Raw genomic sequence first — 26,572 nt, forward strand, 5'->3', positions numbered from 1 at the left:
GCCCCTCCATGATAACCTCAACTTCTACACATACAGCTCTCTCAGCTTACATTTATCCAACATTCTCTCGTATAAACCGTCTGATCTAAACAACTCTTTATTATTGCTGCTCATAAACAACAACAAAGCTTCTACCTCGAGATCAGTCTTCCACCAGTACCATGTCTGCCGACACCACCCCCATATCACCAGCTCGCTTCGCCTCCGCGATCAAAGACCTCTCCATCGGCATGCTTCACCTCAAAGTCCTCGAAATCCGCAACTCCATCGCCCACCTCCAATACTCCAACGACCAGCTCAAGCCCTTCGCGGAAGGCACATCCGTCGCGCTGGGCGAATCCCCCAGCACATCTGCCGCAGAGCCAGACCAGGACTGCATCGACGCCATCAAGGAAAACGAGGTGGTAATCGACCACATGGCAGAGCGCATTGCCATCATCCGCGTGGAAGTCGAAGATCGTGGCATTAGCTGGACGGAGTTTCAGAGCCAGGATGAGGTGCAAGCTAGCACGGGCACAGGCGTCGAGGACATTGAGGAGGCTGCTATCAACGGGCTAACAAATGGAGATGTTGCCGGCCAGTCGGGCGAGACGAGACATTCGGCTTGGACGGATGGCACGTTTCAAACTGGCACGATATCGAACGGCCAAGTGCGGTTTGATACCCAGCCTGCAGGACAAAATGCGCCGGCCAATGACAGTGCTGCGCAATCAACAACCCAGGGAGGAGAGAACCAGGATAATACTGAGGAGGATGGTCTGCATCTTTAACTACAATATGGCATGGAAGGAAAAGGGAATGTAACGGAAAAGAACAATATCAGGCTGCATGGTAGGCGTTTTGGAAATACACATTGGGCTGGATAGATGCCCCAAAGATATACCCCCTCTTAGGCAAAGTAATCACAGCTTCACAGCCAACATGACGGAACAGAATATTTAAGTGATTACAAATCGTGGACAGAAGAGAGATCACTTTCACCAATAGCAGTAAGAGGAAACTGGAAAAGAAGAAGTACGTGTGGAAAAGAATCCAATGTTCTTGTGCAAAAGCTAGCACTGCACCTCTAGTAGGCTATGAATCTCGCCTTTTTGTTCTTTGCTACTACAAGTACACCAAAAAACAAGCCAAAAGCCAAAAGCCAAAATACGCCATGCCTTTTAAACATGCACCAGAGAGAAAAAAGGGCAGACCCAAAAACCAAAACAAAAAAAAACACTACCCAAAAGCATGCCTCTCTTTCTCTCTCTCCCAGCGCCCGCATTTGTGCTATGCTTTAATTGAAGCAAAAAAATATGTATGTGGAAAAAGAAAAACCAATAAAAGAAAACTTAGCAAGTCAGACAAAGCAAAGAACAAAGCAAAAGAAAAGCAAATCATTGCGCCGTTTGTTTAGTACAGTCGCATGTCGGTGCTTTAATACAAGAACGCTTTCATATGGCGTCTTTAGTCGGAGTCATCTCCAACAGGCGATCCCGTTCCAGGTAGATTCTTCTTCCTAGTAGACCTGTGCCGTCTTGATCTCTTGGACCGTGAACGGCTGGTGCTGCCTTCGCTGCTAGTGATAGTTTCCAGCTTTGGTCGTTGCGCAGCGTGTCCAGGTTGACTGGAGTTGCTGGTGCTCTTGGTAATGCGAGGTGTGAATATATCTTCGTATTCATCCTCTGATTCTTCGTATCCGGGAGGAGCAGCCATGGGTCTGAGGCGGTTATTCCGTCTTCGCTTGTCAAAGGAGTTATCCAATGCCTCGTCGGAGCCGCCGTCAAATGACAGGCTACGTGTCCGTGTCAAGTCAGATCGGGTGCTCCGGGTTCGGGAAACGAATAGTGAGTCGATCAGCTCGGATTCAGTCGGCATTTCCTTCATCATCTTTTCCCTGACCAGCTTTTCCTGAAGTTGGCGAGATAGTTTTGTTTCCTCCCCGCTGGCAGCTGTCCTTCCACTTGCAGCTGTCCTTCCACTTGCAGCTGTCCTGTTGCTTGTTCTACTGCTAGCGCTCATGGCTCTGCTAACAGGCACCTTGCCTTCCATAACCTTGGCAGACGGAGGTGGCTGCAGCATCCATTTGTGAGCCTCCTTGTGAGGCAGTTTGCTGCTAACGACGGGTGGGTGAAGGTCGTTGACAGGTGGGTTTCGTGGGGCCGCATAAAAGGCACGGCGCTCCTCCTCTGTTACTTCTTTATCCATGCCCAGTGTTGATTCAATTAGCTTTCCAGCTGAATCCCTCGCCTTGGAAAAGGCATCTTTTAGCTTGTGACCAGTCCAGTCTGCTCCCCATAGCTCCTCGTCCTCCCGTTGATATCCGTGTCGCGAATTCCAGTCATCTGATAGAATACCCTCCTGCGATACCACCAGTGTGCTGTCTCCGTAATTGGTGTGACTATCGCCAGTGTTTGTACGCCCTGATAGGCTGAGTGCACTGATCTCTCCCGTCGTCTCTCCTCCCGCGCTCATCAGCCCCCGTTGACTTGAGTTCTTGCTCGCTGATTTCTTTGGTAAGCTAGGTCCCATGCGAATTTCTTCTTGCCAGTAGGGATTCGTATTGAACGGTGAGGGATGTCGATATAAACCAGGTTGTTGTGTCTCTAGTTTTGCCTTCTCTACTCTCTCCTTCTTGGCCTGGCCCTTGGCCTTGTGACGATGCCGTACCTCGGCGCATGGTGTGCAGGCAAGCAGGTAGAAGATGGCCGACTGTAGCGCGACGGGGAAGGACATGGTGGAAGGCTACAGGGCACGTCCCCGTATGTAGAATGCCTTTCAATTGGCGTTTGATATCCCCAACATGGACGTAGAATGGCGTGCTAAAGAGTCGGTGTCGAGAGAAAGAACGATCGTAATAAGCCGACGCAGCGAATCCGGCTAAATGAGATCCAGCCCAAAGAAAAATACCAATAATAACAAACAGGTGGCTATCCAGAAGAGAAAGTCGTCGTTAGGCACACTGGAATGGAGAGAATCGATAGTTCGTGATTCGATTGGAGGCGTGGGGGAGCGAGTAGTATCGTCGAGAAAGTAGGGGGTCTGCGACAGTTTCAAGTCCCAAGACGTCCCAGGAGGCTGAGTGCGGTAAGAAATGGAGGGAGAAAAGAAGCCGTGAGAAGGAAAAAAGAAAGAATAATTGAAAGTCGTCACAATAAGGAAAAAAGAAAGATTAGGAAAGAAACAAAAAAGGGAAAATTGGCAATGACGCAGGACAATGCGAGTTATGAGATGAAAGGAAAGAGAAGAGGCGGAAAGGAGATGGCGAGGCGAGGCGAGACGGTGGCAGGGCGGAGATGCGTAGCGACGAGGTTCGCTTCAGTACGAGCAGCGGCCAGAGCTGCGCCAAAAATAAAACCAAAGGCTCTATAAGCACCGGGGGGGGCAGCAAGTCCAGCTGGCTGGCCTCTCTATTTTTGGAGGAGGGTTGGATTGGGGTGAGGCGCGTAAAAAAAGAAGACGTGGAGGGAGGTTTTGAAGAGTGTGTGAGAAGAGAAGGGAGGCGCAGATCGACGCAAGAGAGATCGCTGCGCTGTAACGTGCTGAAGATGCGGCGCTACCAGCAGTTTCGACAGCAGATCAGAGGATCAGAGAGGCCTTGATGGCAGGGGGGAGACCAGGGCCTTATGATTGCCTGACAGTGGTGACGCCCGCTAGCCTGAAGCCCGCGACGGTTCGCCACAAAGGCCTCAAACAGCGCTGGCTACGACTCAAGCCAGCATGGAGCGGCGCATGCCAGAGGCAGCGCCGGGAGCTTAGCTGGCGCAATCTTCTGGCGATGTGGCCTGGGCTTCATTTTACTGCTGTCCACCCTTCTGCGGAGGAACCTAAAACGCCGCCAGAGGCTTGCGTCGAGACCCAATAGAGTTACCAGCTAATACCTGCAGCAAACCTTTTTTTTTTTTTTTTTGGTTTTAATCTTTTTCTCTTAGTGCCCGAAAATAGAGACAAGACGAACATCATGAGACATTTGAAACTCTGTCGAATCAATCGACAAGGCCAGATCACATCACGTCACAAGAGGGAACCCGGCCAGGCCTGCGAAGCATTACGAGTCGAGCCGGGAGCGTCTAATTACCCACGTCCGTACCAGTGGCAGATACGGAGACGTCGTGATATTTCTCTCATTTTACTGAGCTCGGATACCTGCCCCCAATATCTTAGTGCTGCGAATACGTCCTGTTCGGGGGCGCGGTCACCGCTTAGATCCATGGAGAAACGGGTCCCCCAATCAACTAAGAGCCACTGGCGCTCCGTCCGTGGTCCTTCCATACGGCGTCGGCCTAATCCCCCATCTTTTGTCTTTCCATTCTCCTTTGGTCGTCTTCGCGCGCGCGACTACAGCGCTTGGCGTGCGGCGGGTTGGAGCAGCTGGCCTCGCTGATGAAACACTTGGCCTGGGAGCGCCTCTGTTTCTGTGTTTCAACTACGTGCGAGCGCTGCGCATCATCATCACAGTAAGATAAGGATCTCTGGGGGGGCACAGCATTGTGATCCTCACCCAGCAAATGGACCCAATGCCAGCAAGCGAGAAGTCGGAACGGGGGGCAATAATGCCTGTCGTTCGTTTCATTACTGATACTGATGGGGGTGGGGGTACCTCCTCGGGCTGCCAGATTGCGCCCAGCGCCCATGTACCCTTTATTATTCCCTATTGCCTCAAGCGGCAAGTGGCTAGTCCAGGGTTCCGGGGTGCAAATTGAATTTGGCGGTTTTGGCCTTTTACGAACCCGGCAACTTCTCTTCTTCAACGAATATTTGCGCTTGTTGGTGCTTGTGCCACGGGGCTACTGAAACTAAGTTGCGCTATCGACCCCCGTCCGTTCGTATGAGCGCCGTGCCGTGACCGCCATTGGCGGCTTGAGCCTCCCATGTTGGGTATTCTCGACCTTCTATTTGCTCTCCACAGGCGGCGCCTCTCAGATTCTTGACATCACAAGAGGGTCAAATAAAGCTTGGGGGTACCTCGCTTGCCAGGGAGAAGGAAAAAGAGATCTATCAAAAAGAAAACAGAGATAAAGACTGTCAAGCCAGGCCAGGCCAGGCCCTTGCGTCTCTCTAGCTAGACAGCAGCGGCAGCAGCGTCTAATACCATGCATACCATGCCACGTCGTCGTCATCTGCCATCGTCAACTTACCTTACTGTACTGCGCCCTCACCACATGTACACATGGACGCACAGACGAAAACCTGGAGCCTAAGCTAGCGAACAGATCCAGCAGATTTCGACAAAAAAAGATTCCTCTTTACATCCTAGGACTTTCAATGTTTGACTTTTTTTCCCCTCACGAGTCGTCGTCACCGAGTCAAAAAACGTCTTGGCCGTGCGCTGGCCCCCCCGCTGCGCATTCCCACCTGCTTGGCTGACACCAGCGAAAATATCTCACTTGATCCCGACGTTCCGTGCATAAGAACAATGAGAGCCAAAGAATAAGAAGAGAAGAAGACAAAATTATGGATTAGTTTGCTACCTCGGGACCCCGGGAAGGTGAGTAACGATGCCTACTGGCTCACGATAACTCTGTCATATCAATCGCAATCAAGAAGCAAAAAAGGGAAAAAAAAAAAAAAAGCCAGCCGTGGTGAAAGGGTGGCACCGGGAGCCGACTTGGCCGTCCCGCCAAGGTGGCAAGCCAACAAAAAGTCCTCTCGGGACGACGTCCACCCGTCCATCCACTCCAAGTTTTTTCAACTTATGCAACTCTTGGCAGTAGTGATGATGGAAGACGTGAGGCCACAGCCCGAATCTCGATCTCGTGAAACGATTACACAGAACTACGTACGCAAATGTATTAATACGCAGTGGTTAGTATTAGTAGCGAGTAGTGTAAGACGACCCTGCAGTGCCCCCCTCCCTTCAAGGCACAGGATACTAGTCCACTGCTACTATATCTCGATGGAGAGTCGGATAATAAGCCCCGCGGTGGCCACTTTTAGAAAGCCACTTTTAGAAAAAAGCCGTACTCCATAACTGCAAAGCTGGCTGGGCTGGACGGGCTCACGGCACCCGGTTCCGACTCACCACCACAACAGGCACGCCACGAAAAAAAGCAAGGCGGACCTCCGGGAAGCGCCAAGGGTGCCTGTGCGTGTGTGTGATGAGTGTGATTGTGTGTGTGCCTCGCTATAGTCGCCCAGGAGCAGCCGCCCATTGTTTAGAAAGGGGAGGATGGCAGGAATGTCAAGGTAGCATTGCTACCCCGTAGACATTGTTTTTAGTGCTACATTGGTCCGGGGAACGAGGGTATTTTGAGCGAGGTGGTGGCTTGCTGCACACCCCCCCAGGCATCCAGGTATTGGATCGGGCCTTGCTCCAAATCGGATGTGGAATGCGGGCATAGGCGCCCTGGGGGGCAAACTTTTGGCCTACCTGCTCATAGATGCTATTAGACCGTGCGGACAACGCCTGCTTGTAGCTTCATGCTGTATTCAATCAGTGCACACAATTACGTACTGAGAAACAAATTAGCATCATTTATGCTTATATATACAAACACAGGCGCAGTTATGACATTGTTTGCTGGCGATGAGCAATGGTATTGCTATTAGTGGCACTACTACTAGACTAAAATGCCATCAAGGTGTCGTAATTCACATAGGGCCCTATCACAAACAACATCACCTATCAAAAACAATGTCACCTCCTATCAATCACTTCCAAGCCCATGGGAACCACCTTCAATCATAGCAAGCGTAGATTTTTCCCATTTTGAGATCTGATACCAACAGTATTTACATACACACGTCTTTATATCTCGCCCTTCATCCATCTAGGTAATTTCATTCATAGCATCTGTGTCCTCCCTTTTTATGCCTCCGCCGCAAGACCGTTTTCCCAGTCTCGCTCTTCGACAGCCAAATTCGTAATAACAAAGGCAAAAGAAGAAGTACAAAAAGAACAAAAAGAAGAAAAAAGTCGACCTCGTGGCATTTATATTATGCGCTAAACAAGCCGGTTCCGCAATCCCCCTGACCACTAGCCAATTGGTAAATTGCCTTGTCGAATAAATGCATCAAAGCCTTGTCAATCATTCTCGTTTTCCTACCTCCTCCGGTAGGCTTTTTGGAGAATACCTCCGAATCCAACATACATAGCATCCATACAGACTAGCGAGATAGAGAGAGAAATAGAGAAAAAATGCCAACGGCTAAGGGTATGCCCGCGGCGAGTAGTATACAGCGGCAGGGGAATAGGCGTCAGGCTGACCCCTGCAGCCGGGTAATACATGCACTGTTTGTATTCGTCGTCGTGCATCTGGGGCTTTAGACATCCCACTCCTCTTCAACCTCCTCCTCAGCATCGTCGTTGTTAGTGGTCAATGCAGAGAAAGATCCTCCAAAGTTCTTGGGGGCTGCAGGCTTAGCCGCCTTCTTGGCCTTGGTCTCAGTAGATTGCTGGACCTGAGCCGTAGGACGGGCCTGGGTGGCCTCCTCTCCGGATTCGACTGAAGGGGCCTTCTTGGACTTCTTGGAAGACTTGGTCTTGACGGTGTTCCACTCATCAGACTCCTCCTTGAGCATCTCCATCTGCTCCTCCTCAGAGGGAAGAGCAGAGATCCAAGAGCTCTCTAGCTGGTTGGCAGTCTCCTTCTTGGCAGCGGGGGCAGGAGTAGACTTCTCAAAGGTGTCGAGAGGTGCGTAGACAGCGGCATCTCCCTTCTTAGCGGCAGCACCGTTGGTTCCATTGGTGCCGTCCCAGGCAGACTTCTTTCCGTTGACGGCGGCCATGAACTCAGAACCATCCTTGGCAGCACGGCCTTCGGCAATGCGAGCAGTTCGGCGCTGCTTCTCCTCGAGGACCTTGCGTTCCTTCTCGGCCTCCTCACGAGCAACCTTGGCGGCCTCGGCCTTCTTCTTGTTCTGTCTCTGCTTCTTGGTCTCAGCCGGTTCAGGGTTCTTGGCAGCCTTCTTGTTCTGCTTCTTGGACTCGGTATCAGTGAGACGGAGAACGGAAGGACCGGTAGTAGAGGTTGGCTCGAGCATGTCACTGACACCGCTGACGTCCACGGGGCGAGTCTCGGGGGACAGAACAACAGGAGACTCGTCATCATCGGCGTCGGCGCCGTTAGACGACGGGGCAGAAATGACGGCCTCTGGGGCCGGGGCAGCCTTGGACTTGTTAGCCTTGGACTGCTTCACAGTCTTCTCTCTCTGCTTGGTAGCCTCCTTCTTGTTGTCGAACTTGGCACCCTCCTTGGCCTTGGAAAGCTGTCTGGCAAACTCTCGGTTGCTAAGCTCTTCCTGCTTCTCGGCATCATTGTTCAGCCTTTGGTTGGCATCAGGAGCCTTTTCTTTCTGAACTTCGGGCTTAGATGACTTGCTCTCTGTCACATAGCTTTCCATTCGCTGTTTCTTTTTTCGGTCTTCTTTTCGAGCTGGAGGCTGCTGAGAGACCTTTGTAGGCTTTGTAATAGTGACGCCACCCTTCTGCTTGTCCTTTTGTGTCGAGATGTGGTAGACGGCATAGCCAAGGCCAATCAAGGTGGCATAGGCGCCAATGGTGTAAAGCATGCTTGCGTCAGCCATGATGACTATGTGCTGCTTTCGCGTTCTGAATTGCTATCGATGGGCAATGTGAGATCGAACGATGCGGCAGATAACGACGCCGCGATGTCGAGACAAACGGAGCGAACGGCTGCTCTCTGTGTTTTCGCTTCTCCCCTGAGCCCGACGGCCGCTTGTACGACAAACAGCGAGCTGAAAAAGAGATTAGAAACCCGTAATGTCCAAGCGTTCAATCGATTGTCGGATAGCTGCAGAAAGTGCTACCGTTGATGGATGGTGGAACGTTTTGTACTAACGGTAAGATGCAGCAAGGTTGACTGCAGCGGCAAACCTTCAAGGCTGGCGCAAATCCGCAAGCTGGCAGAAACGTTAAAAACCGGCCACGGAAAGATGTGAGGGAAAAGTGAAAAGGCCAGCCACAATGCCTCAATTGCCCAGACGCGGGATTGATGATCGATGGCAGCAAACAAGCATAGAAATGGGAAAAAAACGTACAGGCCGTTAAGGACACGACAAAAGAAAAGCACCAGGTGGCTTCAACGCAAAGCAGGGGTGTGTTGTTGCCGCAACGTCGCCAATGGGGAAACGAGGAGCAGGGCTGCTGGCTAGTCGGGAAGGGCGAAGAAAAAAGCCGACCAGGGGGGGCTAAATCCGAGCACCTCAGTGGCTCAGCCAAGGGGGAAAACTGAATTTCGGTGGGGCCCGAACCTGAATGTTTCTTGCTGGCCCTTTATGCGGAGAGCTTCTGCCTTCGAGACGTGGGAACTTTATCAGATCGTCTCGCTAAAATGCCGTTCGGTGGCAAGATTGCCGTGCCCTGGAGACCGAAAAGTCCCCTAGCGTTTCGAAACTATGTCTCGGAGAGGGCTGGCTAGCGATGAAACTGTGAGGGAGAGTTGCAATGGGGTGCCTTGGCTGCGCGTCGCGTCGCGTTAAAGTATTGAATTGTGTAGAGTGGAAAGTTGTTTTTGTTTGGTGCTGTATTGCCAATTATTCTTCACTTGGCATTCACTCTGCCAGCCGGCAATGATAGAAAATCCGGCCGCATAGAGAGAGATCACCGTCAACTGAGTTTGACTATAACTTCCACTTCAGTGCTGGCCACTGCACATCAACGACTCACCCTGCAGGAATTATGGGCCCGTTGAGTGCATCAGTTAGCGGTTGCTCCAATAGCACGCTCGGTGATTGTCAATTAGATTCCAAGCCCACATCAGCTTGTTGCGCCTCGCCGCGCGACAGTAAATGCAAGGTACCGCAAATTCGATACTGCTACGATGCAAAGGGACCTTGCTCCCGTTACACAATACTAGCCCTGCAACAGGATTGCATAGCTGTAACGGTTCTAGTTCTGCATTTGGGGAGCATTGGTTTACCCTGTAGCTCTTGGGGAATGGCATTGCGCAATCACTTTGATTTCATCGATATCCTGCACTCTTGAATATCATGAATGTTTAAACTGGCATCTTGTCTTATCTCTAGCTTTTTGGTCTTGCTGTTTGCATATTTATGCTCTCTTGGTAGTGATATGTAACAAGAAGCACCTCCTGACTCATGAGACGGAACGTCAAGGCTTATAGAAGTACACGTAACGGTCCAGTGATACAACATAATATATGATATGCTGACACGAGAATATTGTATAGTATAATCTATAGTTTTGAATCTTTCATATAAGAAAGTATGACTGTTTAAATAAGATAATTTATTGCGCCATCTGCTGCATCTTCAAATTCTACGCCCAAAGCCCATTATCTGCTCGCCCCGCCAATACTACCTCAAACCAACATGGAAACCTGTACAAACCGAATTGAGCTCAACAGGCTAACGGTGGTAAATAATAGACAAATGGAAATGTCAAAATTACGAATTCGAATTGGCAACACAGAAAATAGCAACCAAGAGTAGTTACCCGGCTCAGTAGAGAGGGCGTTCTTCGGCCGTCGCCGGCCGCTGATAGTCGCAAAAAAACGGGGTGGGCTCCGTGTACCGTGAGGATTATCTCAGCAGGAACAAAAAAAATCCCCAAAACCCCGCCAAGACTAGTTGCGGAGAGGCGAGTTAAGCCGTTGTGGATGGAGAGCGTTGACTCGAAAGGATTTATTAAAGACTTTCTTATTCCCAGAACATTATTGAGAGATTTGGGGTTTCCGGCTTTGCCAAACTTTTCTTTTGATTCAAGAGGCAGTCCTTTTTTTGCGCTCAAGCAGTTATTTATTGAAACTTGTATGTCCTTTTCTCTCCTTCTCTTTAAACTGTCACATTATCGTGAAAAACATTCTAATCCCATCAAGGTCAAAAATGGCACCCAAATCTAAGATCATTTTGGACACCGATCCAGGTAAGAGTCTATTTCTCAACCTTCCCTATTTGATATAAACTTACCCTACCTTAAGGTGTCGACGATGTCATGGCCCTTCTGCTGGCCCTCAGCGCCTCTCCCGAGGAGCTTGAGTTGGCTATGATCTCAGTCACATACGGCAACGTTCCTCTACAATGGTATGTTGATAAGAAGATGAAGAATAGATCCTAGTTATTCTTTCGTATCACCTGACTTATTCTTATTATAGCTGCCTTCGCAACGTAGCTGCGTTGTACCATGTCCTAGACAAGGAATTCGCGTGGAGGAAGTCTCAGGGTCGCCCCGAAGGCTATGAGACCTTGAAGGCCCACAAGACCATCGTCGCTGCTGGTGCTGAACATTCACTGGCGGATCCTGTCTTGGCTGCTGATTACTTCCGTATGTATTTCTCCCATAGATATATGCCATTTCCAACAAACACTAACTATTGTCAACTATATAGATGGCGCTGATGGATTGCACAACGTCCATGATATACACACTGACTTGAGCCCCGCTGAAACTTGGAAGGCTCTCTTCGATAAGGAGGATGTCAATGACCACACCTCATCTTACCCACACTTCACCCCTTCCAAGGAGCCCGCTCACAAAGAGATGCTGCGTCTTCTTAGAGAGAACCCTGCAGACACCATCAGCATCCTCGCCGTTGGCCCCCTCACAAACGTTGCGCTGGCTGCTACCGAAGACCCTGAGACGTTCCTCAAGGTCAAGGAGCTGGTAGTTATGGGCGGAGCCGTCGAGGTTCCCGGTAACGTCACTCCCTCAGCAGAGTTTAATACCTATGCGGATCCCCTTGCTGCCGCTCTCGTCTATGCTCTTTCATCGCCCAACCCTGCATCGACGATGCCGCCCATTCCCAGCGGCGTCTTGATCAAGCCGTACCCTGCGAAGCTCTCTCGCCGGCTTACAGTAACTCTGTGCCCACTGGACATCACAGAACGCCATGCCATCAACAAGAACTACTTCGCGGAGAAGGTTCAGCCTTACATCGATGCTGGCAGCCCTCTTGCTCGATGGTCCAGCCACTTCATTAACGGAGCCTTCAACAAGATTGACTCTATGGAGGGTGATGGCAACGAGCCAGCCCTGGCCCTGCATGACCCCTTCACAGTTTGGTATGTGTTGACACACGATGACCCTCGATGGAAGGTGCCCGCGAAGCCCGAGGATCTCCGAGTTGAGACTGTCGGACAGTGGACTAAGGGATCGTACATCCTGGACAAGCGTGTTAGATCCAAGCCCGGTGAGGCTGCTCTGGTGGATCTGACAGATGACCTCGATGCCGACCCGCAGCTCGTTACTCTGGACGAAGTCCCTGGTGACACCATGGGATGGTTGAGCGTTCGAAAGGGAAATAGAATTAGGCGGGTAATTGGAACTCCTGGCGAGAACACCTTCAAGGAGGTCTGGATGCAGCGCGTATTTGGTTAAAGCAGCTTTGTTTAATCTTTAGATAGAGAGCCATGTCAGCAAATCGCAGCTCAAAGTAAAACAAATAATATTAACAAAGATGATCCATATAAATTCGTACCCTTTGCAGAAAGGCTTTCATGTGTATATCCTAACTCCAGGCGCTCCAAGTGCCTAATGACCCCGTACCCAAAACAAAAATTAAATCTAATTGGTTCTTCTCTTTCTTCTCTCTTTCTCATTCAAGTCCTCAAACTCGCTTCCCGTGGTATCTCAGAGGACGGTTATTAAAAGATGACTTCTAAATGTGCTTGATTCCTCCTATTACCGAACCCTTTACTTGTGTCCAGTCTATGCTGTCGTCTAGCGTTTCGTCGACAAGGCCGATCGAGCAAACATTGTCGCCTCGTACGAGATACAGCCCCAGAGGGACCTCGGCTGATGGCTCTGGATCGTCGGGTGTTCGGATAATTCTCTCCAGGGCGTTTTTCAGGACCTATATAGCATAGAGTGGTTAGCATCTGCCTGGTGTCTTGGAGCCGAAGAAGCAGCTCTCAGGAAGAGCTCTGGAGGGCGAGAGGGGACAATTTGCATACCAGATTTGTCGACGCATCACATGCTGCCAGCTCTCCCACGAGGATCCGTGAGTCTGCCGTCACGATCAGGACCTTTTCTGCAGCACAACAAAGCGTCAGTCAAAATCAATGCGGCTTGCCTGCGGGGTTGGACGAGGGGCGCGGTGCTCACTGTTGAGATAGCCTCCTAGAGTGGCCATTGTGTTCGGAGTATCGCAAGTAAACGCTCTCTAAAAGCCGAACTGAACAATCCGTAGCAAAAAAAGAGCGGTGGTATAGAGGCTTGGTTGGTTGATGGTGCTTGACGAGAGTTTGTTTAAGTGGAAGCTATGGTGATCTTTTTTTGAAGCAAAGCACCATAGCTCTAGGCCGCGCTAAACTGTTTCTGGGAAATTCTGAGTGACCTCAAGACGACGAATGTTGCTGAAATTCGACGAGCTTCCACTTTGTATTTTTACTTTAGAACAGAGAAATTATAGGAAATGAATCAGAGAGATAATTTCAAGGGAAATGGATATTTGTATTCTATTTCTACTTAGAATTGTACAGGAATCATAGCTGATCAGCCTAGCATCTTTGACGCGCCAACACCAGGCAGAACCTCACTTTATCCACAATAGGAACGCCAACTGTGCTAATTCCATATTATGTGACTAATGTTCTGATAATCTTGACCTTGATATGATTATAGAATCTACATTTACTACCTTATAAAACACTCTTCTTCACCTCGCTGGACAAGCCAACACAAGCAATGAAAAGGTCGCGTCACCCGGAAGCAGTGTAATACCAGGGACACAGTGAGCAGAACATCATGCGCAAGCACAGGGGACATCCCGCTCAAAGAACCAAAAATGAGAGTAACCACGAAGTTGCCTCCAGTAGAGGCATTTCAGAGATTAAACTGAAAAGAACAGATACTACACTTGATCTAAGCCATTTGGCAAAGAGAGCTAGAGAAAGGAAAAAGAAGAAAGGAAAAAGTTGAAAGATGGCGGCGGACGATGGCACTCTTTATAGTTTCTAGGCAGCTGCCTCCTAGGGGCGGTCAGAGCTCTGGGAGTGGCAGAATTGGAAACGTTAATTGGAGGTGGCTTCGTTTGCATTCCAGGCAGCAGCTGAGTAAGAGTCAAATGTTCTGTGCTATTTTGAAAGCATCGGGGGTTGCCTATTTCGTAGCTCTAGCCTCATTTTCTAGGATAGACCGTCACTGTTATAGTTTAGGCCAAGATGCGCTGCAATGTTGGCTACCGCGATGTCTTTGGGCTACCTGACACCAGCTTCCAGCTTGATAGTTGGCATCACATAACACTCAGTTGAATTTACCAAGCTCAACATATCGAATTTTTTCAGTCTTTGTATTTATTTGGGATATCAAATACTGTCCAGCTTCAACCAAAAAACATACCCGCCCTCCAACTTGAATACGTAACATTTATACCATTGTGCCTATGCGGCAGTCTCTATCCAACATGTTAGGTCGATCGATACAATTAGCTGTGGGAAATTAAAAGGAAAGAAAGGAGCCCCAACGCCATCTTCAAGATCGTAGCGTTGCCTGAAACATAAAAGAGAAACATCATATCTTTGCTGAGTCCGTTTCGTCGTTTCGTCGCAAAGAAAATGCCTGTAATAATAACCCCAACGCCAAACCCGCTTCATAGCAGGGATACAGATAACACATCTGCTCTAAGGCTTAGTCTTCCACTAACTCGCCTTCCTCATCTTCCGAGAGTCTGGCCCTTTTTTCAGCCCTTTCACTCTCCGCCGACATCTCGACTTCTGTATCTTTTCTCTTGGAGGGCGATCGTGGTGCGTATTCACCATCACCTGGTACCTTTAGGGAGTCGTGATCCTTGTCCCTCCCATCCGAGTGTCTGTCTGTCCCTCCGTTTGTCTTTGGGGCTGGGCTGTGGCTTTCTCGGTCGAGTTCCATCGGTGTTGCAGCGTTGGATGAAAGATCGTCATTTCGCCTCCTTGTGTTTTCAAGATGGAAGGCAGGTGATGGTAGCGACGGGTTCTGCTTTCTAAGCGGGTTCTCCGTGTAAAACTGACGCATCACCTCGATGGCCTTTGTACAGCAGTCTTCGCTCCCTTTCAGGAACTTCCACCAGCCCTCACCATTAACATCATCAATCTGTTGATTCGTGTGCGCACAAGCAAAGTAGATGGAGCTGATGGCAACATCTCTGGCTTCAATCAAAAGCGGCAGGGCTGTAAGGCATGCGTCGTTGCAGAATGCCCAGGCTGCTTGTCGCAAATGCTTGTTATGAATGACCTCCAGTTGCCCAAGAAGCTCGAAAAGATGGCGATAGGGATTGTCAATCATCAGATCAAAAGCTAGTTGTTCCAGCATGACTTCTTCGTATGTTAAGATGCTGTCTCTCCATCGCCAGTACTCTTTGCTCTGCTCATCAATAATCAATTTCGTGTTTTTCTGAGCCACCCTAGCAACGGCGATGATAATTTCCTTGGTTTTTCTACAATTTTCCTCGGTCTTATTTGCCAGAAACAAAGAAGTTGCGGCGATATTCTATATGAAAATTAGCATCACCACCAACTAGATGGAAGCCATATGAAGACCAGAATGGTCTGTCGTATATCGCAAAAACGCGGAGCGAGAAAAAGTAAAGAGACATACGTAATGATGAATGCCGCCTTTCTCTTGAACCATGCTAAAACGCATAAAGAATCTGTGAAAGAATACTCCGGCAACCCATAGTGTAATCTGCGGTAGGTCGAGCATCACGCCAGCTTGATATATGAAGTTGATACCCTTTGCCCTCCGAAGCCTCTCTTCCGAGGGAGATATTCCGTCAATGATAGAGGGTGTGCTGTGAACCTCGTCCGTTGTGAAAAACCATTGGTTCGGCAGCGCCAACGGCGTTTCCTCCCCGGATCGCAACGGAGTCTGTTGGCTTGATGCTGCTTGCGGCCGTGGAGGAGACGTACGTGCGCTGTGCTGAGGGGGCGTAGGCGCAGCCGGAGGGACTTCGCGACGTCGAGGAGGCGATCGGGACGACCTTTCATGGCGCGCGGACCCTTGGACGCTAGGAGGTTGATATCCCTCTCGCGGAGGGCGATAGCGGTCGATGCTTGCCATTGCTGAGGACGTTTAGGTCACGTTGGAAATTGACTGGAGGCGGCGACTGTGAAAGTTCATGGAGAACTCTGCGGCAGGGATGAACCTGATTTCCTTTTCACTTTGTTCAGCGCAGTCGCTTGGACGTCATGACGGAGTTTGGCGCTGGCGCGACAGAAGAGTACAAAGGTCGTGGCTGGACTAGGCCTAGTACGTATTGCGGCCCCCCTTATCTAATCTGGAGCCACTTTTCACATGACTAAGCAAGACGAGGTCACTTGTAAGTGATGCTGTATGTTCATCTTGTCCTCATATATGTAATTATTTGCTTTGCCAACCTGGGTATCAATTCCGATTTGCCAATTATTCCACTCAAAATCTAAATACAGAAATCTTGACTAGATCGCCTCGCCGTCATTTCTTCCCCAAAGCTTCACTGTGCGGTCGTGTCCTCCACTTACAATCCATCGTCCATCTCTGCTGTAGTCTACGCTGGCAACGGGAGCAGTGTGCCCGCTCAGCGTTTGCACCAAGGTCCAATCATCAGCTGAGAAGATCTTCACATTTCGATCAAAACCGCTAGAGACGAAAAATGTTCCTGCCTTCTTCGGCAGCTGCATTCCCTTCTCGTCTTGGCCCGGTGGGCTTCCGAGCAGAGGGTCGTCCAAGCCCTTGAACCACCGCATGTCGGAAACAGCGCTATTATGAGCACCAATGCCGCCAGACCTCTGTACTTTTCGGACGTCCCAGCATTTGATCCACCCATCAGCAGAGCCAGATAGAACACGGTGCCCATCGGGGCTCCAGTCTAAAGCGTGTATTGGCTTGATGTGTCCATCCATGTGACCGTCGAGAATCATTACAGTGCGTCCTGACCGTAGATCCCATATTCTTCCAATGCTATCCAAGCCTGCGCTAGCGAGCAGAGAGCCGTCCGTGTTGAAACTAATGGCGTATACACCACGAGAGTGGCCCTCTTGAAGCAGAAGCTCGGCATTTGATTCCACGTCCCAGAGTCGCCATGAAGTATCCTCCGAAGCAGATGCGAGGTATCGGCCAGATGGGTGGAATTCTACTCGGCAAACCCTCTGCGAGTGCCCCTTGAAGCTTGACAAGGGGGTGTCTTGGTTTAAAGACCATACATGAACCATTCCCTCGGCACCGCCGGAGGCAAGGTTGACAGAGTCTGGGGAAACTCCGCTCTCCGGCAATGTAGCTCCAGGAAACCATGAGAGGCCACTGATTTTATTGGTATGTCCACGGAAGCTCATCTTCTCTGTCAAATTTGGTACCCCAATCAGCTTGACCTGGCCGCCCCAGTTACCAACAGCGACCAATTCTCCGTTGGGAGAGAATCTCGTCATGCTTATATGCCTCTCACCAACAGTCTGACTTCCTTGCAGCTCAAACGCCTGTAATCGCTCCTTGATTTGCTTTCGGAACTTGACATGTGTCCGCAATGGGATTGTAGATTCTGCTTTCTGAAACGCCGTCCTTCGTTTTGCCCGGGGCAACGAGAATTCTGCGATGTTGATGCGGGCTTGTAGTAATTCGGGACCTCCTCTCGAATAGAATTCCTCCTCTTGCTCCTCCTCTTCTGCTTCATCAGCATCCTCCATGGTTATGTCGCCGCTCTCAAGTCCAGCCATTTCTGCTTGGATGGTGAGAAGCTCTCGCAGTCGGTCTCGGCGATCGGCTGGTCCTTCGCCGAAGAGAGTCATGGGCTCTCCCATCTCTCGTAACCTGGCACGAACTCGGCCATCGTCGGTAGGGACAGCAATGGTGGCAGCAAGTCGTTTTCGATTAAACTGGCTGAGGATGGCAGATGCCTTCTCAGGCGGGGCGCCATCGCCCATGTTCATTTCGTAGTCATGGTCTTCTGGGAGGTCTTCCAGAGCAATGCCCGTGCTTTGCTCTGCTTCCTCCACGTATGCCTGCCGTGACGGATGTATCATCTTGGAAATTGAATCGGAAGAAGGTGGATGTGATATGTTGTGACGAGAGCGTGCTCTGTTTGTTGAATAACGAGAGGATCAGCTGAGATATAGATATGATTGCTTAAGTAAAGGATCAATCAAAGAAATGGAATAAATATTAAGGATTATAGTTGTATATTCATTGACCGGACAGCGAGGCAGCTCTGGATGTCGTTGAAATGGCGAAGTGGTTGGTGGCTCTGTATCAGTCAACATGAGTCTGCCTAAGCTTGGAGCTCTAGAAAATTGAAACTGCAGCTCATTGGCAGACCTTGATTACGTAAGAATGAACATTAAACCAACTTCAGTTTTTATGCAAGCATAATTTCAAGTACATGTGACATGCCTACCAAGATTCTTCCATATTTGGTATTTCTATTTGTAGGTTTAATGTCACCTTCTTGGAGAGAATAAATTATTTTTCTTGCAATGTATTATCATTTCTTCCATAGGGATTTTTTTGAGCGAGTATTTGAATGTATGACGTCGTACTTGTCGTGCCTAGCAGTCGAGTCTTACACGACAGAATCACTCGAGGTTAGAAAAAGAAAGAGGCTTGGATGAGAAACAGACAAGCTATGTATGTAATTTCGCCCAACACCTCATGAAAGGAAGCGAAACAAGGCGCAGGAGAGTCGCTTTTTTGTTGCTTCAAGTCTCCACGCACTTCGTAGTGCATGTCTGGTATTCCGCGATTAGCCGTGTCTAGTAACACGCAGCCAGCTAGCATGTTTGCCACGAGTCGATGACAGATGCAGCAAGTCAAGCTTGTCCACGTCGTATTGCATATGGACCCCTTACACAAGTCAGGTCACATCATTAGCAGTATTCGTAAGCATGGGTTGCGACAGAAAATGCGCTTGGGTAAACTGAGCGCAGGATGTTGATTTAGGATGAATAGATCGATATTAAATTTTGGCTTTACGAGGGGGAAAATACACTGAGCTTTATCCCGTAAATAGTCAACACACTCTTTGAAGCTGCAGAGTAGCACCGACCAGCTTGTCGGATGGAGCGCACACCATCAGCTGAACGGCGTAGCCGCTACGGGATAATGTATTGGTATCTATTAGTTACCTATTGGCACGGCCAAATAAGCATGTGCAAGGCGATGGACCAATCGCAGCTCGAGTAGCGCAGCACCTGGTGCAGGAATGCTGAGATTGCAGCTTTCCCCTGTGTCTTATGCCGGTAAGTCAGATGAGGCATGTTCGAGGATCATGATTCAGGATGCACGCAAATGCCTCCTTCATGGCACCGGCGTATTACGATTCTCACATCACGGCGATGCAATGAATAGGTACTGGCAATGATAGAGCGGGAATTTCCTTTGCTCCACGCGCCATTGATCAAATGCTCCATCGCAACTTTTTTTTTTTAAGTGGCACCCCAAGCTTGAAAAAAAGTCAATGCAAGGCATCTTGGCCTATTAAGTGTTTGCCCTAACAGGGTTTAGGCTCATCGGCGCTGACATGTGCTCCGTAATTCCAGTGAAAATGCTGGAGCAGCGTGCTGTACCCGCTGTACCCCGCGGCCCTACAAGGAAGGTTTCAAGGGCTTACAAGGGCTATAGCGAGCGCCCGATAGTGAGGCTACCTGCAGCACTTTTTGCGCTCTGGTGATCCAATTACTAAAAATATTCGCTTCCCTCTTCCGGTGCTTCCCTCCTTCCCTTCCTTTCTTTTTTCCCTTCTCTACACCATTTTGGTGATACAAACACAGCTTCACCTTTACTTTTTCTCCCTTTGGAATAAGGATACTTACAAATGCATATACAAGAAACCACTGACTTGCCAACGTCCTTCTTCAGGTACCAGATGCGTGTATCGAGACACCCTGAGGCCCAGCGTCAAACCGAATCCGCGCAGCGTGTAGATCCGGAGCGTCGCCGCGGCACGCCTTGAAAGCCACTCGATTCGCGACGGGAGTGAGGAAGCTCTTGGCCGTCGCACCTTGTTAAGACTACAAATTTAAATATACTGGGCTGTACTCTGTACTCCCTGTGATGATCAACCACGCAACGCACACTGCCCCAGTGGCACTCTCTACTGTTCGTGGCTTCCAGGTGACGCCAGTGGCATCTGGGGATGAAGATTCCGACAATGGCGCCTGTGATACGCCACGTCTGTCTGCCCGTCGAGGCCGTCCGCGCATCGACGACGTTGTAAGCGCCAACTGTAGCCCGATTTTGCGCGGAACGGCATCGCCAAGCATCTCGGGAATCGCCAAGCTGCGTTTGCAGATGGACCCTCTGAGCCTCGATGCAGCGTCCCGTTCGTCATCCTTGTCTCGCAATGGCCTTCGCCTGGATTCTCGAATAGGATTTGGACAGACAAGTCGCTCCCAGAGCCGAGATGGGGCTCGAAGTGAAGCTGGCAGCGAGCTTTCCGATTCGGGTGGTTCGACGAGCTATGAGGTCAACCTGGAGAATGACTTTGTGAGCGAGAGTGTGCGAGAGAGATCTTTCATGGAACCCCTAGAAGGTGGACTGAACCCAAAACGCAAAATGACGTCTGATGACTTCGAGTCGCTTCGATGCCTTGGCAAAGGAACCTATGGCACAGTTGTACTGGTGAAGCAGCGCTCAACAGGAAGGCTCTACGCCCAGAAACAGTTCAAGAAGGCGTCTCTGGTCGTCCACAAGAAGCTGGTTGAGCAAACCAAGACAGAACGACAGATTTTGGAATCCGTGAACCGTCATCCCTTTGTTGTGAAGCTCTTTTATGCCTTTCAGGATCAAGAGAAGCTGTATCTCATTCTAGAATACGGCCAGGGAGGAGAGTTGTTCACTCATCTTAATACGGAGAAGATGTTTTCCGAGTCAGTGGCTGCCTTTTACATGGCTGAAATGCTTCTGGCCATTTCCCACCTCCATCAGACACTTGGTGTGATATACCGCGATCTTAAGCCTGAAAATTGCCTTCTTGATGCAGAGGGCCATCTTTTGTTGACGGACTTTGGGCTGTCAAAGGTTGCAGTCGACCAGTCGGAAGACAGCTGCAATTCCATCTTGGGCACCGTTGAATACATGGCCCCCGAGGTGATCCAGGGGAAGAAATATGGCAAAGCCGCGGATTGGTGGTCATTTGGGGCTCTCGCATACGACTTGATGACGGGTAACCCGCCCTTCCGGGGAGGAAACCATGCTAAGATTCAGGAGAACATTATCAAACAAAAGCTCGTACTGCCCTATTACCTTAGCATGGATGCCAAAGATATCCTCACTAGGCTCCTAAGGAAAGATCCAGGTAAACGATTGGGCGCTGTGATGCCCAAGGACTTGCAGACAATGAAGAATCACAGATTCTTCCGTAAGATTGATTGGAAGAAACTGGCAGCACGAGAGGTGGAGCCACCCATCCAGCCTATGATCACAGACCCTGAACTGGCAGAGAATTTTGCACCAGAGTTCACTGAACTTTCACTGAGCCCAGTGACTTCGAGAGACTTTTGGCCTGGCAGCCCAACCAAGGATGATATGTTTGGTGGATTCAGCTTTGTGGCTTCATCCAGCTTGCTCGAGAGCGGGGGCTACTTGACAAGCCGTTCTTAGATTAGAAACAGTGCTGCAAAAGCACAGTAGCAGGAGGGAGCAAGATGTGCATTTGGGGAGGCGTTTCATCAATGGAGCCTATAAGGAACCAAAATAGACAACGTTGCCTACGTACATGTATACTGGCGGATATGTTTAGAGACGAGAGATAGCTGGTTATAGTTGACAGCTCAGATAGATGAATGAAGTAATTGGTACTATTACTTGTACTGATATGATCGACCACGGCTTACTGACACTTATGCATGTAGCTGCCACTTTTGGTATCGCTGCCCCTATTTTTGGACAGGTGGGCAATAATAAGAAGCTTACGTCGTCGACATGCTCAGCAACGCACCATTCGTGATGACGCGCACGAGTTATGCCGGCAGAGTTTTATGTCTTTGGCGTTTCTGCGCAGGCGCTTATAACTAGGTGCCGAAACTGCGAGATCACGGACTTAACAGACTACGGAGTGCCCGTTCTCTGTCATTGGCAGATCTTTGTCAGATTTGCTGATAGTAAAGTCAGGGTATAATGTTACCGATCTGCTCCGTAGATGGCCTGGCAGGCAAGGGTGATGTTGACTTCGTAGTGCCGGATATAACTAGCAGATCGTCTTACACGCGGTGTTTTGTTTAATATCGGCGATGGTAAATGCATACGCCCCTTGCATTAATGGACATTACAGAGTAAGCAGTCGGTGGAACAAGCAAGAGAACGGCGATTGCAACGCCATGGAAGCTTTCAATGAAATACAGAGAAGACGGGAAATTCCGAGAAAGTAATACGTATAGCCAAATCTGGAGGCGTAGCGTTTTGTACACGGGGCCGTGTAAGTGGCCTGTGATAACATGGCTCGAAACGTCCATACGTGTAAGTGCATGTAAGCAGCATTTCCAGAGATATTAATGGACCAAAGATGACGAGTTAGACGAGCTAGCGCCGGCAGATGGTGGCAGGGAAGCTCAGTTCATGCGCATAGGAAGAAAATAGGAGACACTCTATTCTCAGGCCGGCGTTTCGTTCAACCTCGAATTATACCTCTTTTGATTCGTATTCCTAACCAAAACAGCCATTTTCGGCTCATTACGAAGTCTCCTTTTCCCTAGTTTTGCAAGTCCACACGTGGTTCAAGGTTCACGTAGTTCTGCTCTATGTTGATTACGAGAAAGCCATGGTGACTAAACCTTGCCTATATCAGACCAGCTGCGCGGGATTGGCGTCGGGCAGAGCGAGGCAGTGCAAGCATAAGAAAGAAAAGAAGCTTTTCTCCAAAAGGTGGTGCCGTGCCGTTCCTGTCTTTGGGCTTGGGCTTGGCTTACACGAGGCCGGCACGGCAAGGTCGGCGCCTGTAATAGTGGCTGGCTTGGGAGAGTTTGAAACAAAAAATTAAGAAAAAGCAACCTTATGATTTAACAATGCATTATAAACGGGCAATTCCACAATTGAGACGCAATCAGGCACGTTTTGGTGAGTCTTTTGGGCCCCCGCCAGGATCGATCTGGTGTTTTAGAGGGTTGCTCCGTCTCGGAGGGTTAGATCCCCCGCCGGTCAAAACCCGTCAGCAGTAACAAGGCTCTGGTATTTGAAATATTTCACTAGGCCCTGTTTTTTTTTTGTTTGACAGACTGGGAAACAGATTGCGGTAAAAGATGCGATGGGATAAACAATTAAGAGAAAATAAGAGACGCACGCGATGTCGCTAGCTAACGCACCTGGGAGTTGCCCTGCGCCTCATTCGTCATCACCTTGTGCATCACGATGTCGGCTTTAAGGCTGCGTCTGAGATGGTTCCTTGTTGTTTGTTATCACCAGTTTGTGCCGTTGCTGCCGTCGGTGGCTTGTGTTGTAGATCACCAATAGGTTGTTCCTCCGCGAGGATACTATTCGATACGAGAAGAATAGTAGTACAGATAGAGGAAAAGAGAACAAGCGAGAGCGAAGGAATTCGGACAGATTGATCATATAAAACAACATGCAGGCGAGGAGGGTTCGTCAAGTACATCAACCTTATTGGTGTGCGCGGCTGTGGCTTGGAACTAGCGATACTGGCACAGAAGCTGTTTCACGACTATCTGTGCCAAGTAAACCATCTTTACGCCCCTGGCATCCGGCTGCTCCAACCAGCGTCCTGGATTACATTTATTGAGACATTTACTGGTGCCAATAGGCCAAAGTCAAGCATGACCCTTGGCCGGGGGAAAAGAATTGTAATCACATCTTAAAATCTCGTGGCCGTAGTACGGAGTAGTATCCCGCGCTTTAGATACATCCATATTACCCCCATCCACACTCTTGGGACCGCAGAATGGGGCGTGCCCCGCTAACTCTGTAGAATTACTAGGTCTGGCAGTGCTATTGAAACCTAGGATCTAGGCTTTTCCCCCTCCGCCAAGGTGCAACCCAACCCCAGACCCGGCTGCGTGTGCTTGAAACTTGAAACTAATATGGCAGCTAATGTCTATGCATGCGAGAAGTTTGTGCTACAGAAAATGGCGTTTCCTAATGCCAACTGCAATCCTTCGAGGGCAGAGATATGATACAGCCATGACATCCATGTTCCCGGAGATAATGTGTCCATCGAGCATCATGAAGCATCATGGACTAAAACTACACGCTTGGGGCCCGGGGCCCGGCCTGTCTCGATTCCTAATCGGAGAGATTCGAGCGATGCCAGCGTTTATAATATTACAGGACCCATATTGGGCAAGTCTAGTGACGAAAGCAGTGCCCATACACCGTAAGGCTGGAGGGTCCTCAGAGCTGGAGAGAGCAAAAATAGCAATCGAGCTTGCAGGGGGGAAAGGCGCATGAATGAATTCTCGACGTGCACACGCCCCCCCCCCAACTCACCCGCCCCTAGTAGGAGGCCACCTCCTATCGTCCTCTTAAGGACGGGGTCTGGAACACTTTAAATGTCTAATCGTTCCCTCTGTGTAAAGCTTGTTGACGGTTGTTTCTCTAAGTCGTACTTGTATACTAACACTAACAAACACTTGGCGGTGTTTTTGTTATAAGCTTGATTGATCCCTTTCATCGCACCCCCTTCAGACTTGTCCTATTTTATCTTTTCTTCTTAGCTTGTCTTTGTTATTCATCTTATAAACCAAAGTTATGTGGTTCTCAAAAGCCACGGCCGTAGCTGCTGCTGCCGCCGCTCTTAGTATGTCTCACGTCTATACATCTACTCTATACATCTATTTCTGACAAGGTTTCAACTTCTAGATATCGGCACTGCTTCAGCCGCAGCATCTTCCTTCTGTCCCAACACCGGCGTTTGCTTCGAATGGGGAGTCCCCGACGCCACCGCCAAGGCAGGATCCGGCGACATCTTCTTCCAGCTCAAGGCCCCGACATCATGGCAATGGATCGGACTCGGCATCGGCACCTCCATGCCAGACTCGCACATGTTCATCATGTATCAGGACGGCAAGGGAAACGTCACCCTTAGCACGAGGCCCGGTGCCAACCACGTCATGCCGACTTACCAAGCGAGAAGCGACGTCGAACTCCTGGCGGGCTCCGGCGTTGTTGATGGCAACATGGTTGCCAATGTGAAGTGCAGTAAATGTACAGGACTCGGCGACTTTACTGGCGAGACGAATTGGATCTCGGCGTGGAAGTCTGGCGATCCTTTGGATTCGACGAACCCGGCTGCCAATATTGACCAGCACGACAACGTGGCTCTGTTTCAGGTCAACCTGTCCAAGTCTAGTGTCAGCGCCGACTCGAACCCTTTTGACGGATCTAGTACCAGCACCAGTGGAGGCAGCAGCGGCAGCAGCTCTGGAGGCTCTTCTAGCTCTGGCTCTGGCTCTGGCTCTGGCTCTGGCTCTGGTGACAGTGATGGTGACGGTAGCGGTGCGATTTCTGGTGTCACGGACGATTCAGCGAACCAAAATCTGGCCACTGCTCACGGTGTCATCATGTCAGTTGTTTTCGTCATCCTGTATCCTCTCGGTTCCAGCTTGATGCCCCTTATTGGAAAGTGGTACATCCACGCATCGTGGCAGACAATTGCCTTCTTGCTCATGTGGGCTGGATTTGGAATCGGCGTGTTTGTTGCCAGACAGCAGGACCAGGTGAGTCTTGTCAATCTTTGCCTGATCTTTCTCTACCCAATTACTAACAGTGATTCGCCTATTAGTTCTTCAAACAAGCCCACACTGGCTTGGGAGTCGTTCTCGTTTGTCTCATCAGCCTGCAGCCCGTCTTCGGCTTCATCCACCACGTCAACTACCTCAAAACTCAGCGTCGCGGCATCTTTGGCCACCTTCATTGCTGGTATGGACGAGTACTGATGATTATTGGAATCATCAACGGCGGTCTTGGCTTACAGCTTGGCGACGCTCCCACTCGCTACATCATTGCTTACTCTGTCGTGGCCGGAGTCATGTCACTTTTATATGTGAGCTCTATTCTATTTGGATGGACAGTATTCCGCAGGAACCGAGAGCAGCCAAAGGATGCACACTCTTCATAAAAATAATAAGAAAGGGAAAAGCCAACCTGGAATATACGATACTGGTCTAAGACGAAGAATGGTTCTGAAAGGCATGCTTGATGCTAGTGTTATACCCACATTTATAATACATACACACATACACATATATATACGTATGTGGTATGTCTGTCGGCGTTTTTGAGATGAATAATGTTATGGCTTGGGAAAATCGGTCGCTACTGCAGGAAATGAAAATGGTTACATGTATATATAGAGAGTGTATACGAGATGTTTGCACAGCAGCTTACGTTTTGCTACGCAGCATAATTAACAATTTTATTAATGAAAATGATCTTCATAAAGTGTATTATCATAGTGATTCAATCTTTCTTCTAGAGAATTTGATAAGTATGAAGCTCAATCGATTCCCTGCCGGCCATCACTCTTTTCGCCTATTGATGCTCTCGGATTTTCAACAGAAGAGATGGACGATACCGACGGTTGTTATGGACCTTGAAAAGTAACCCGTGCAATGCTAACATGGAACAAGCTAATTGTATCCATTGAAGGTGAATCAACTCTTCATGATAATTCATACTTCGATATAAATATTTAAACTCAGGTGAAAGAGAATCAAGTCTCTATGATGGATCTTATGCCTGCTTCACAGGCTGATTCTTGAAAAGACATTGAGATTTTTTTTA

At 49.4% G+C, this 26,572-nt stretch overlaps 9 protein-coding genes across 9 annotated transcripts; 4 read left to right on the forward strand and 5 right to left on the reverse strand.

The window, feature by feature from the left end:
- Window position 1: 1 nt before the first annotated feature.
- GGI43DRAFT_18945 (uncharacterized protein) lies at window positions 2-1,108 on the forward strand. The gene has a single exon (XM_083199935.1). The coding sequence runs from the start codon at window positions 162-164 to the stop codon at window positions 768-770; it is 609 nt and encodes a 202-aa protein (XP_083066244.1). The 5' UTR covers window positions 2-161; the 3' UTR covers window positions 771-1,108.
- Window positions 1,109-2,995, reverse strand: GGI43DRAFT_19033 (uncharacterized protein). The gene has a single exon (XM_083199938.1). It carries the CDS (start codon window positions 2,713-2,715, stop codon window positions 1,447-1,449), a length of 1,269 nt encoding a protein of 422 aa, XP_083066245.1. The 5' UTR covers window positions 2,716-2,995; the 3' UTR covers window positions 1,109-1,446.
- A 4,419-nt stretch (window positions 2,996-7,414) lies between these two features.
- On the reverse strand, window positions 7,415-9,114 carry GGI43DRAFT_390739 (uncharacterized protein; the record flags this gene model as incomplete). The annotated part of the gene is made up of 2 exons (XM_083204356.1): window positions 8,781-9,114; window positions 7,415-8,505 (listed from the first exon to the last, which is right to left on the reverse strand). A coding segment is annotated over exon 2 (1,091 nt), but the record flags the coding sequence as incomplete, so codon positions are not given.
- Window positions 9,115-10,785: 1,671 nt separating this feature from the next.
- Window positions 10,786-12,277, forward strand: GGI43DRAFT_378618 (Inosine/uridine-preferring nucleoside hydrolase domain-containing protein; the record flags this gene model as incomplete). The annotated part of the gene is made up of 4 exons (XM_083202722.1): window positions 10,786-10,825; window positions 10,881-10,983; window positions 11,055-11,224; window positions 11,289-12,277. The coding sequence occupies 4 exons, from the start codon at window positions 10,786-10,788 to the stop codon at window positions 12,275-12,277; spliced, it is 1,302 nt and encodes a 433-aa protein (XP_083066247.1).
- A 182-nt stretch (window positions 12,278-12,459) lies between these two features.
- Window positions 12,460-13,364, reverse strand: GGI43DRAFT_19102 (U6 snRNA-associated Sm-like protein LSm8). Its single transcript, XM_083199946.1, has 3 exons — window positions 13,004-13,364; window positions 12,853-12,929; window positions 12,460-12,752 (listed from the first exon to the last, which is right to left on the reverse strand). Exons 1-3 carry the CDS (start codon window positions 13,029-13,031, stop codon window positions 12,558-12,560), a joined length of 300 nt encoding a protein of 99 aa, XP_083066248.1. The 5' UTR covers window positions 13,032-13,364; the 3' UTR covers window positions 12,460-12,557.
- A 664-nt stretch (window positions 13,365-14,028) lies between these two features.
- GGI43DRAFT_390747 (cyclin-like protein) lies at window positions 14,029-16,192 on the reverse strand. Its single transcript, XM_083204357.1, has 2 exons — window positions 15,473-16,192; window positions 14,029-15,364 (listed from the first exon to the last, which is right to left on the reverse strand). Exons 1-2 carry the CDS (start codon window positions 15,932-15,934, stop codon window positions 14,528-14,530), a joined length of 1,299 nt encoding a protein of 432 aa, XP_083066249.1. The 5' UTR covers window positions 15,935-16,192; the 3' UTR covers window positions 14,029-14,527.
- Window positions 16,193-16,311: 119 nt separating this feature from the next.
- On the reverse strand, window positions 16,312-17,868 carry GGI43DRAFT_419889 (WD40-repeat-containing domain protein; the record flags this gene model as incomplete). The annotated part of the gene is made up of 1 exon (XM_083207745.1): window positions 16,312-17,868. One exon carries the CDS (start codon window positions 17,866-17,868, stop codon window positions 16,312-16,314), a length of 1,557 nt encoding a protein of 518 aa, XP_083066250.1.
- A 1,705-nt stretch (window positions 17,869-19,573) lies between these two features.
- On the forward strand, window positions 19,574-21,648 carry GGI43DRAFT_390751 (kinase-like domain-containing protein). The gene has a single exon (XM_083204358.1). It carries the CDS (start codon window positions 19,895-19,897, stop codon window positions 21,440-21,442), a length of 1,548 nt encoding a protein of 515 aa, XP_083066251.1. The 5' UTR covers window positions 19,574-19,894; the 3' UTR covers window positions 21,443-21,648.
- Window positions 21,649-24,388: 2,740 nt separating this feature from the next.
- GGI43DRAFT_19197 (cytochrome and DOMON domain-containing protein) lies at window positions 24,389-26,230 on the forward strand. Its single transcript, XM_083199957.1, has 3 exons — window positions 24,389-24,587; window positions 24,650-25,506; window positions 25,572-26,230. The coding sequence occupies exons 1-3, from the start codon at window positions 24,539-24,541 to the stop codon at window positions 25,905-25,907; spliced, it is 1,242 nt and encodes a 413-aa protein (XP_083066252.1). The 5' UTR covers window positions 24,389-24,538; the 3' UTR covers window positions 25,908-26,230.
- The last annotated feature ends 342 nt before the right edge of the window (window positions 26,231-26,572 follow it).

Source organism: Trichoderma evansii (genome assembly GCF_050947405.1).
Source record: "Trichoderma evansii strain SZMC 28006 chromosome Unknown GGI43scaffold_1, whole genome shotgun sequence".
Classification (NCBI taxonomy): domain Eukaryota; kingdom Fungi; phylum Ascomycota; class Sordariomycetes; order Hypocreales; family Hypocreaceae; genus Trichoderma; species Trichoderma evansii.